The 12613-nt window shown below is 45.0% G+C and overlaps 1 protein-coding gene across 2 annotated transcripts in view; it reads left to right on the top strand.

Moving 5' to 3' along the window:
* Positions 1–12613, top strand: part of MYO3A (myosin IIIA) — a 192204-nt gene that overhangs the window by 62071 nt on the left and 117520 nt on the right. For both annotated transcript variants that reach the window (XM_019531841.1, XM_019531832.1), the window contains exons 5-6: positions 7350–7426; positions 10416–10561. In XM_019531841.1, coding sequence (XP_019387386.1) covers positions 7350–7426; positions 10416–10561 — 223 coding nt within the window. The remainder of the gene's footprint in view (positions 1–7349; positions 7427–10415; positions 10562–12613) is intronic.

Below are 12613 nucleotides of genomic sequence, written 5' to 3'. Positions count from 1 at the left end.
TACCATAGCATAAGAGTGATGATGATGTAGCCATGATGGTCCAGAAATTATGTGAGAGCCAATGATATCTTAGGGTAATATCTTTGATTGAACCAACTATGTAGCTAGGACAAACTTAGACAAGCTTATGAATACAAGGCATTCTTTCTCGGGACTATGATTATAGGGAACTAGGCACAGCACACTGAGTGCAGCATAGGGAAGGGGCTGAGAGACATTCTCAGGTACAGCAGACACAATCAGCAACAAAAAAGAAGAAGCTGAGTTCTGGTAGATCAAGGCTTATCAAAATGGGGAATGAGGGGGTTCACTCTTACCTTCCATGTGTGAAACATATTCAGAAGTTGGATAAATTATCAATGGATAATAAATCCAAGACCAGTGTTAGTCCTTTGTTCTTAGCGTCCAGCCAGCATATTCATTTTTGTTCCCACATTTGTTGTTTAAAGATGTTTTAAGGATGTTAGGCAAATGTAGTTGTGGGTTCTCTGTATGCACTTGAGTCAAAAATAACCACCAGATTTGCGTTCAGAAAGGAATTTCCCCCAGGTCAAATAAACAAGGATTGTTTTGGGAGGTAGAGGAAAGGAGTGTATTGCCTTCCCTTGCAGCATGGTCCATTTCCTAGGATCATCTGGGCATATTTTACCTAACAAATTCCCTGTAACTGGTGGGATCTTGATGGCACCTTTCCTTATCTCTCTCTCATTCTCTCTCTCTCTCTCTCTCTCTCTCTCTCTCTCTCTTCTTGCTTTCTTCCTGTGGCAAGTTGTGGGTGTTTTATACTAAGGATTTTAAGGTTGTCATTAGGAGTGCTTTGAGTGGGAGGGGCCAGAGTGGAAATTCTATGAATCTTCTCTGAACCCTCAGAAAACTATATACCAGAAATAAGATGGAGGTGCCATCAGTGCCTATGACCCCTGCAGTGGCAAGGAACATGCCCAGATGACCTTAGAGAGAAAACTGAAAAATCCTGACATTTCTACCACTCTCACCAAGGGAAAATCATAACCCACTCTGCCACAGCCATGCACCAACAGCTCCTGTTGAGACAGTTATATATCCACGATGCCTAAGTCCTTCTCCAAGTTGAAGCTTTCTAAAGCAGAGTGACCTAGCCTATAGGATGGCTTCCAAATTATCATCTTGTATTTGACTATATTGAAATACAAGTGGTTGGGTTGTATTTTAACCAGGGAATAATACAGTTGCTAGGCCTGTGCAAATAGGGAAGTATTCGATTCAGATTCAGCCGATTCAGAGGACAGTGATTTGATTCAGAGATTTGGATCACTGTCCTGAATCAATTCAGCTGAATCAGCTTCAGAAGATTCAGTGCTTATTCAAAGTGATTCGGTGATTCAGATCAGACAGGGAGAGGCAGGCACAGCTGGGCGGCTACAGGTTCTCCCATGGGTCCTCCAGCTGTGTCCGCCTTTCCCTGGGTGGGGGGAGCCATGGGAGAAGCCTCCATAGCTGCCCTGCTCAGCCCCACCCCTTGCCTAGCCCCAGCCTACTCCTGGCACGTTAAAAAAAAACAACAACCCGTACTCACAGGCTGCAGGAGCAGCAATTGGGGCCTCCAAGCACTCATGGCAGAGCCCCCCCCATGAAGCACAGGGCAGTGGGGGGCAGCAGGGATCGCCCCCCCCCCCCCCAGATTGGCACCCGTATGGCAGCTGTTGCATTGTGCAGGTGCAGCACCACTCAGCAGGGTGCCGCATGCTGTCTGGGGCCACGGGGACTGAGTGGTGCTGGGCTCTGGCTGACAGCTGGAGCCCCCCAGGTCCCAGACAGTGCACAGTGCCCTGCCAAGCCACGCTGCACTAGTGCCATGAGACAGCTTCTGCATGGGTACCAAGCAGGGGGGGCAATCTCTGCTGCCCCCAGCTCCCCCCAACACTGCACAGGAGGGCTCTTCCATGAGCCCTTAGAGGCAGGGGGGTTGGGGCTGGGCAGGGCAGCCATGGAGGCTTCTCCTGTGGCTCCTCTGACTGTGCCTGCTTCTGCCTCTGCCTCTGCCTCTGCCTCAGCAGGAGGAACCATGGGAGCTATGCCCTGCTGCCACTTGCCCAGCCAGCGGGGGGCGTGGGGGGGCACAATGCAGGCACGACTTGCTTCGGGTGGCAGCAGGGCATAGCCCCTGCTCCCAGTGCTGCCACACCCACATCAACACCGGGAGAGGGGACTCTGCCCTGGAGCTGCTTGCCAGCCAGTGTGGACAGGCATGGGATGCAGGTGCGGCAGCTCTGGAAGCGGGGGCCATGCCCTGCGGCCACTTGCCCCCTTCCACCTGGAGCAAGCCATGCCCGCATCCCAACCCCCCCCGCCCCAGCTGGGCAAGCAGCAGCAGGGTAGAGCCCCCGCTCCCAGTCCGCTGCTGCGCCCACATCCCACGCCTCCCCCAGTCCCCTCCCCGAGTAACGCACCACCCTGCCCCAACCCCAATCCCTTCCTCACCCACACGCCTTCTCTCTTCCCTCCCCCAACCCCAAGAGACTTACCAGCTGGAGGCAGCTGTCAGCTGCCTGTTTAGTCCATGGCTGAATCTCTGAATCGGCCAAACCTTTCCTGAAGCTTTTCCGAATCGGTTCAGATGCTTCAAATCACTTTGGAGCTTTTACTTGATCTCCTGATTCGATTCAGATTTGGAGATTCAGTCCCCAAATCAGGATGAATCTCCTCCAAATTGAATCAGCTACCAAAGCTTCACACAGCCCTAACAGGTACCTATATAACAATAGTATGAAAATTAATTACCACCCAACCGAGCCCTGTGCTATCTACAATCTTTACCAAAAATCTTCCTGTTGGAAGTGGTATTCCTCACTGACTGTTCTTCATTAAAAGCTGATTTTTAGGATCTCTTATTGAGCCATTTTTTAAAATCCTGATTTGAGCTCTGTTAATTCCACAAAATGCAAGTTTTTGTAATCAAAATATCATGTGGGAACTAAGCCAAATTCCTCAAAAAAATGGAAGTATAGCACATCATCACAGCTGCCTTTATCATCAGACTTGAAATCTTGTCAAAATAAGACAATGGGTTTTCTGTGATAAGCACTTCCTTCCCAGAAACTATGCTGACTAGCATTAATTCCATGTTTAAGCTCTAAGTCCTTGCTGATACAGTCCTGAATTACCTTCAGTTTTTTATCTGGGATCAATATCTGACTAACTGGTGTACGGTGTCATTCCTTTGACCCTTTTTAAATATCAGTTGCATTAGTAGTCATCGCATCCTTGAAAATGTACCCAGTTTCCCACGATTTGTTCAAACCTAATGTTAGTGATTCTGAGAGCTCCTTATCTAGTTCCTCTAAGACTCTCAGTTATAAGTTACAAGGCTTGTTGATCTGAAAATGTTAGTTTAGCTGCCTGATATGCTTCCTTATTTCAAAAAGTGACATTTCTATTCCAGCATCATCAGAGGGGAATGGATACCTTTTCTACACTGCTACTTATGGTGTTACCATCTCCATCAAATAATGGTCTTATATATGACCTAGATTTTTGGTTGCTCCTGTTGGCCACAGATATTTCATTGATTCCTTTAGCTTCTCTTATCCATTGCTGACCTCTTTTTAACTAGTATTCATTGCCATTTATTTCCCATTTTCCATGCTTTACATTTTCTTTATTTTTTTTATTTTCGTTATAGTTTCCATAGTATTTCCAGTGTTTCTTCTACGTAATTCCTGATCTCACCTAATTCTTAAATGCTAACCTCTTGCTGTGAAGTGGTAAGGAGCCATTCAGCTGACTTTTGGCAATTCCTGTATTCTGTTTAGGATTTCTGCTCTAGTATGTATTTCTCCTGGAAGAGCTTGTGCAGCACTGTTTTGCCAATACTCCACTGTCACTGCTGCCCCTGGTAGTTTGTTCCACATGCCAGTTCTTCTTCATTGAATAAGATTCTCTTTAAAAAGATCTAAAGCCTTTCCTACCTCTGGTTTTTGAGCTGGTTTTGCCCGCTGTGGTTTGGTGGAGAACCCCTGGTCGTTATGCTCTACGCAGGGTTGGAACTCTGGACTCCTTGATCCTAATTCTGGCATTGATGTTGATTTGCGGTGTATGTGCCCTGCATCCTGGATGTGCTGTCAAATAGCTAAACCATTGCAAGCTCATCAGAGTAGGTGCTTTTAAATGGCATTTAAAAATAACAAAGTGCATGCCATTTGTACATCTTTTATGCTCCTGCTGTCTTCACTATCCCTTCCCTCCAGCATAATCAGATCTGGAAGACTGTGCTGTGAATGTGTTTTAGATTTTTAAAAAAATAAAAAAAGTAAAAGTTGAAATGTTTCAAAAACCTTCACTTTAGCTCATCATTTCAACTGCATTACCTCTTACTCCTCTACCAGTACTTACTCTGTTCCATCACATCAAGCCCAGTCTACCTATTTTTTATGACTTGACCCCCACCTGACTTCTCCTCATGCCATCAACACTGTCTCCATTCTGTCAGATCTGCAGTCGTTATGGATCCATTATTAAAGTTTCCCACTAAACAGCCTCATGTTTTCAACCTTGCCACCCCTTCTGCTTGAGGAACTCCCTGCAGGCCTCTACAAGTCAGCTGTTTTGTTCTCCTTTCACCTTTCCAGGATATTTAAAAACTCTTAACAGTGGCGATGCTGCCTGAGTGCAGACTAATCAGAAATAGCTCATTTTAACTGTTCTTCCTTTGTTGTCTATGGCTGTTATAAAGAATGTGTTAGGTATATTTCTTTTCTATTCACATCACATGCTCCTCAGTTTATCTGTGCAAAATTATCCTGCCTAAATGGCTAAAGTTAAATCAAATGGGGGTATAAAGAGGGAACTCACAGGAGATGGGACAGTGGCAAAGATAAGACACCTAGGAGAACGTTTTAAAGGAGTTGAGACAATCATTTGCAAGGAAGCTACCTCCCTGACTCAGTGGCTGACTGATGCTGCTTACCAGAGCTCTCCATCTCCTCTCCTCCTGTCCCCCATGGCAGGCACTGCTCAGCGGAGCTAAGCTTTCTCTCCTCTATAGCTCTCTCTGTCTCCTCTATGGCACATGCTGCTTATTCTCTCTCGCTTTCTTCCTTCCTCCTTCCCATATGGCAGACTGCTGTTTACCAGAGGTGAGCCCTCTTCTTCTCTCCTTCCTGTGCACGTGTCTCCTTTTTTATACATATCTATAAAGGCACATTATACCAGTGTAATGTGCTTGTGTCTGCGCCCGTGCCTTTTTGTATTTGTGAGTCTGTAAAAGAGTGTCAGTGCATTTGCTCTGGTAATGCTCTTATTTATCAAGTTGTACATCTTCATAAAATTTGGCCTTTCAGATTTAATGGACCACTTCTTTGCAGTGTTTTTTAGACTTTCTAAGAAAAATACTTGATTTTATTTTCACTAAAGCTGTAGTAAAGTTGGGGGGAGAGGGAGTAAAATGTTAGAAAATATACCATTAAAAAAAGCTGGCTAGCTTTACGCTTGATTAGTTGCCGAAGCGCTGGAAGAAATGTTGCTAAGTGTGCCATGACATCATCTTCCCCTCCACACAGAAAAAGCCCAAGGAAACATCATTTGTCATAAGACTTATACTCCATAATCTGAAATGCCAGTTTACTGCCAAAAGCAAAAGGATAAAAAAAGAAAAAGGAAACTAGTGACGAACACTTCAAATCAAATCAGATTTTTCTTGAAGTTAAAAATAAAAAGCAGAAAAAGAAATCCCTTCAATTCTTTTAATAATTGCAATTTGGTGAAAAAAATCTATAAATACTTTGAGAAGACTTTGCAAATTGACATTTCTTTTGCGTTTGCTCCTTATCTGTGCAGAAAGTTGCAATTATTTATAAACTCTGATGCTGTAATAATAAAACCTTACTTTCTGCATCTCTCTTTGCCAGCAGGTCCAAGTCTGGGCTCCTGTGCCAAATTTGAGTAAATGAGCTTAGTGCCGGAGTTCATGCTGGTTAGAGAAAGCTCCTCTCTCTCCAGTACCAAAGCAGACAAATCACTGTATGAACACTACAGTGGCTGCAGTAGCATGCATAGTTGCTACGTACTCCTCAGTGTGTTTTCCTGAAAGCTGTGTGTAGCCATGATACCTTGGGCAAAACCTAGCCCCAGAACTTCCTCCTGTTATAGCAAGGATTGCACTGCTGTGTAGCAGAGCTCCATTATCTGCAAAGGGGATCGACTGCAATGGCTTATATTATTCTGCTCTCTGCTATGTAAACAGCTACTGGTGGTTCTGGTATCAGCTGGGCCTTTACAACCATGAGGGGATAATAGATTCAGTGTTTTGTGCTCAGCATAAAATATAGAGAGGCCACTACCAAATGCAATGATTTTGAATTTGTTTATCTCTAAAGAACAGGCTGATGTACCAAATTGAAACTTTAATGCAGTCTAATTTTTAGTACTTACGTAAAGTGATTTTGCATGATGGACAAGTACAGACATGCCATGAGTCAGAGTTAAGTACAAAAAACAAAATAAAATAGAATAAAAAACAGATACTTTTCTCTAGAGTTTCTTTAAGCCAGTTGATCTGTTCTAGGTAGTGTTTTATTTCCACTTGGTGTGAATCATTCCTCTTATGAGGAAACTGTAGGTTTTTGGAGCCAGTAAAATCAGATGGATTCAAACAGGATGTTACCTGGAGGGGATAAATGCAATAGGGTTTTTTTGCTTGTTTTGGCCTACTGGCCAGGCCAGGGACCCTTAGCTAGCCCACAGGCTGAATGACATCAGATACTAGAAATGGGCTGAGGGTAGGGACCTCATTTTTTTTTCCTCAATAAATAACTGTTTTGCTGTTTCTATGGACATGTGCCTCTTTTGTAATGATGCAGGGCAACTAATAGCTTAAAGTAAACACCTTTAATCAGATAAAATGGGTAAATAAATAAATACATGAAGTACAAAACAAAGATGTGCCCTGGTCAGTGCTGGATAGTTAAAAGAAATAACACACACTAAAAGGGGCAGCACATTTTAGCAATAATTGTTTTGCTTTTCTAAGTACTACTTGTGGTTTCTTGCTCTTAAAATAGTGTACAGAAATACTGTAATTAGCCACTCAAAAATATGGAGTCAGATTACTCATAAAACACTCATGTAGGTCTAAGTCCAGGTTCCCCTGAAGTCATTGGAAGTTGAGGATGTTCAACAGCTCACAGAAGTGCCCAGTATCTTGGGGAACTGGGCCATTTGCAGAGAACTGGGAAGACCTGATCTGACAATTTTTCCTTCAATATACATAGCATCCCTATTCCCAGAACAAGATGACGAGGGTATTGTCCAGATGGAAGCTCTTAAGCAGAAGAATCCACCTCACTCAACGTGGCTTCCCCTTATTCCCTTAGGTGTGTCTGCTCAGTTGACCAGCACTCGTCTCCGTCTGAACACTTCCGTGGGCACCCCTTTCTGGATGGCTCCAGAGGTGAGAGCTTATTTCACAGTGTTTAGTTTTTACACTGTTTTTGATTTGTGTTCGCCTACCTGTTTCTTCCCCTTTCTGCCCTTTATTGAATGTCAGTAGCAGTTGTAAAAACTGCTTACCCTGTTTTTAAATAGGAGTATTTTCTTTCAGATAGGCAATGCTTTTGAAACTGCAGTTATTTTTTAAAGTTCAGAGGTAGAAAGGTATATGTGGATTAGTTACTGAAATGCTGTAAGAGAGAAAGGACTGGCACTGGGCCCTTCTAGCCTTACACTACACTGTATGTAACTTTTTTCTGGCATCATCTCTTCCTGAGCAGACAGAATCCTGTGCATTCAGTCCTCTCATTTTAAGATCTTGAAGGCTATTTTTAAAGTCTTCTTCTGAGAACTCAGTGATCCTGTCTGAGTACGATGGATTTTACACTGAAAAAGAACTAAGTAGATTACTCCTTTACTCTTATTGATATTCATTTTATTATTTATGTATTTCACTGCTCAGGACACTTTTAATACAAGTTCTTCACAAATAAATAGTCACAAAAGTAGAACACTTTAATTTTACCGATAAATAAAAATGTTTTGTGTTTTGAAGCTTCTTTCAGCTGTAAACCTAAAGTATACAAACAGGGTTTTTTATAAATTCCAATAGGACAAATGTGTATATATAACATAAATATATACAGTGATACGGTGCTTGCACATAGACACATATTTATAAATTATGGTAGTTATAGAAAAAGATGTACTTTGCTGAGCCCAGTAACTAATTAGATGGCAGTTCCTGACCCCTCTGTAATTGTGAATTAACTTAAATTGATTTGAAACTAGAGGGCTGTTGCCACCGCCGTCACCATCATTGCTGCTGGCTCTCTGCAGGGTGTGTGGCTGAAGGGGAGGGTCGGGGTGTGCATGTGTGTATGAGTGAGTGTGTGATAAAGCAAGGACGGGGGGAGGGGTGTGAGAGAGAGAGAGAAAGAGTGAGTGCGTGGGTGAGAGAGAGATCTGTGTGTGCATGTGTCCAGCCTGGCCCCAAACAATTCTGTCCTGCACCTCTCTCCTCCCCATCCTTCAATCAGGGCAGATCTCGGTGGGACAGGCACCCCCAGCTGCCATCACGGCTCCAGGGAAATGCTGGTGCTCAGCCTGCCCCCTCTGACACTTGGCACACAGGTCCCAGCCCCCAGGCATCCCCAGCCCAGTCAGTAGGTCCCTTCCATCCAGCTTCTCTCTGATTCTCCATGATTACTGTTGCTGACAGAGCAGCAAGGGGGACACTGCTCCCCCATGCCAGGCAGCTAATCAGGGATAGCTTGGTCATTCATCTGTGCTCAGGAGTCTCTGGCAGCCTGGGGAGCCCACAGGGTGCACTGGGAGGCATGGGAGAGCACCCCAAGCTGCTGGCCTCAGCCACTGCAAGCAGACTCTGAGCCCCACTTCTGCCCATCAAACAGCACATATCTGTTCAGTTTGGTCCTGACCTAATCTAGAGCACTTTGAGTTAAGTGTGATACTTAGAGCACTTCCACCTCAAGTTTTTTGAATGTCTGGACTTAGCCAAAGTTTCCATCTGAAATTGGCATTTTTTGTGTGTAGCTAATGGTGGGTATCTTGTTGAAAAGTTAGCTCAATTGTGAAACTGGCAGGGGGCTCCTTTGGGAAAGACTGAGTCAAATCCCTGCTTTAACTGAAGAAACAACTGCATGCCTCTTTCGTTCACAAAGCAGGAATAACTCAGAGGATGGAAAGGAAACTTTACAAAATTCAAACACACTGGATTTCCTTCATCTTTGTCTGTTTGGTAGAGGAGATGATTTGCCATCGTCTACCAAAGCTAGAAGCTTCCACCATTTGAGTCGTCAGATCACCTGATATTTCCACAGATAGAGAGGCTAGGAACATCTGTACAGTTATTTCATGCTGCAGCTCACCCACCCCAAGCACACCAACTTCAGAAAATGTGTTTTCAGGAATTTTATCTGCAGCTGTTCTCAAACTCCTCTTTAAAAGGGTACTTTGGTGCAGATGAGAAATAGCACACATTAATACAATCTCTGGTTGTATTGGCTTTTTTGCTTTCCTTTTGCTGCTTTCCCTGGGGCAAGATAATCTGGATGAGCTGGATCAACTCCACATACCGGCCCTGGGTGCTGGCTCCAGGGCTGGTTCAGACTGGGCCATGATGGAACCACTGCAAAGGGCTGGTCTAGTGAGCACCACATGCAGCATGTGCCCCCTGCCAGCCCCCCCGTGCTGCAAGCAGCTCACACAGCCAGTCTGGCCCTATGTTCCACGTGCAGCACAGGCTGGCTCCAGGACTCCCTGTGCATGCAGCACACAGGGCTGGCATAGCATGTGTCCTGCCTGAGGTGCCCAACCCTGCTCATGCCACAGGGGATGCAGCAGAGTCTGCAGGTTCTAGGTCCACATGAAGATGCTTAGTTGAGCATGGAGTCCTGAGTACTCGTTAATATTCAAGAAGGTGTTTAATGTTCACCTTGGAAAGTTCTTCTGCTGGTAAACCAATGTGTAGAAGGGAGATGGAGCATATTGTTAAGAACTACCCCAGACTTTTAGCGGTTATGTTTGGTAAGAAGGGAGTACTGTGCACCAAGCTCATGCCGAACCCATCCAAGCAGCTCTCCCAGTAAGTAGAATGTAGTAGAAGCACTCAAATGCCAGTGTGGTATGGTTTCTGTGTGTGTGTAGGTAAATAGATATTCTTACTGCTTTGAGAATTGGGCTGTGACAAAACTGCTATTTGTCACTCTGGTTTGAGCATTTGTTTCTGTGCTGCATGAGAACCACTGGTAGGAAACTTGGACATTTGAAGTATAGCCTAAAAGTTTGCCTTTCAAAGTATTTGCAGTTTGTCTGTCCCAGTGAGAACATTTGGACACATGGCTGTCCAGGTTATTGTGCTTTTATGTTTAAATATTTAATGGAATTTTCAGAAATGAATAAAAAATTATATTGCTTTGATCTCACAGGTGATCGCATGTGAGCAGCAGCTGGATAGCTCTTATGATGCCAGATGTGATGCATGGTCACTAGGTATCACTGCTATAGAGCTAGGAGATGGAGATCCACCTCTGGCAGACTTGCATCCTATGAGAGCACTCTTCAAAATACCAAGGTAATGTCTGGATACACTTATATCTCATGTCGTTAGTCTAATCCAGTGGTTTTCAACCTGTGGTCTGCGGACCCCTGGGGGTCTACAGACTATGTCTGAGGTGTTTTCAAAAGATGACTCTGATTAATCAAAAGTATGTGAATACCCACACTTACAATTCAAGGGGGTCTGCACTAGGCCTGTGCAAGTAGGCAGCTATTCAGGCCGCTTCGGATGCCAGGGAGCTCCTGTCCAAGTTCTGGCTTTGATCCAGCCGAAGCAGCTCCAAAGCTTTGGAGCCACCTTGGAGATCCAGCCATAGGGTATAATGGGGAATCAATGAAATATCTATAACTTTGTTGTTTTCTGTCTAATTTGAATGAAACTTGCAGGGGTAGTAGCCTCTGCTGAGAGCATGAAGCCAAGCAAGTTTCAAGGGATTCAGTGCAGGGATTTGGGGGGAACTGTACCCAAAATTTTGTGAAAGCAAAATTCATGTCACATGTATGTATTACACCACAGGGGGGTGAAAAATTCCAGGGTGGTGACCCCTGGTGAGGGCACAAAGCCTGACAAGTTTCAAGAAGATCAGTGTAGGGGTTTGGAGGGAACTTCACCTCAAGCTGCAGACAAGCAAAACTCATGACATGGGTGACCCTGTGTGTGCTAAGGCACAGCAGGGTGAAAGCTGCAGGGATGGTAGCCCCTGATGCAGCCACGAAGCCTGCCAGTTGTCCAAGGAGATAGGTACAGGGCTTCTAGCTGCTGACAGACAAAACTCATGACATGGGTGCCTGTGCAACTGACTGTCTCTGTCTTGGGGCAGTTGATCTCGTCTGTATTGATTCTTTCCTCTCCTTAGTCTGTTGTTTTGTAGGTGTTAATTGTTGCTAATTAACTGGTTACATTAGCTAGCAACTGTATATTGAGCTGGTTCCTGAGTGAATCATGATTGACTGGTAACTGGTAACACAGTAGCTTAGCAGCCAGGCCTGCAGTAGTTACCCTCTCTTCCCTCCCCACAAGACAGACACAGTTGCACAAGCACCCATGTCATGAGTTTTGCCTGTCAGCAGCTAGAGGTGCAGAGCTCCAGAACCCCTGTACCTATCTCCTTGACAGCCAGCAGGCTTCGTGGCATCAGCAGGAGCTACCATCCCTGCAGCTTTCATCCTGCTGTGCCTTAACACATACCCATGTCATGAGTTTTGCTTGTCTGCAGATTGAGGTGCAGTTTCCCTCAAACCCCTGCACTTATCTCCTTGAAACTTGGCAGGATTTGTGGCCTCAGTAGGCACCACCACCCTGCAGTTTTCAGCCCGCTATGCCTTAATACACGCAGGGTCATCTATGTCACAAGTTTTGCCCCTCAGCAGCTTGAGGTACAGTTCCCCCCAAGCCCCTGCACCAATCTTCTTGAAACTTGGCAGGCTTTGTGGCCTCACCAGGGGCCACAAGCCCTGCAGTTTTCACCCCCCTGTGTTGTAACACATAGATGTGACATGAGTTTTGCTTTCACAAATTTGGGGTGCAGTTCCCCCGAACCCCTGCACTGACCTTCTTGAAACTTGGCAGGCTTCATGCTCTCAGCAGAGGCTACCACTCGTGCAAGTTTAATCCAAATCAGACAAAAAACAACAAAGTTATAGATATTTCATTGATTCCCCATTATAACCTATGGCTGGATCTCCAAAGCGGCTCCAAAGCTTTTCCTAAGCTCTTTGGAAGCTCTGAATCACTTCAGAAAGCCTAACAAAGCCAATGCTTTGATCTGGACATGCTGCTTTGGATGCCAAAGCATCCAAAGCTTCTCTGGATCCAAAGCATGGTCCAAAGCTTCGCACAGCCCTAGTCTGCACCTTGAGAGAAGCTTGAGAGAGTCCGGAGAAGAGCCACATGCATGATCAGAGGTCAGGAAATCTTATGGTGGGAGGCTGAGGCCACCTATAAGTTTACCAGTGGTGACCACCTGATCTGAGGGAACGTTTGTTCACCAGAGTGCCCCAAGGGATGACGAGGTCGAACGGTCATAAACTACTACAAGACCGTTTCAGGCTGGACATAAGGAAGAAT

This window comes from Crocodylus porosus, unplaced genomic scaffold (genome assembly GCF_001723895.1).
Source record: "Crocodylus porosus isolate Cpor-Errol unplaced genomic scaffold, CroPor_comp1, whole genome shotgun sequence".
NCBI lineage: Eukaryota > Metazoa > Chordata > Crocodylia > Crocodylidae > Crocodylus > Crocodylus porosus.
This window is presented reverse-complemented; position numbering and strand designations above follow the sequence as displayed.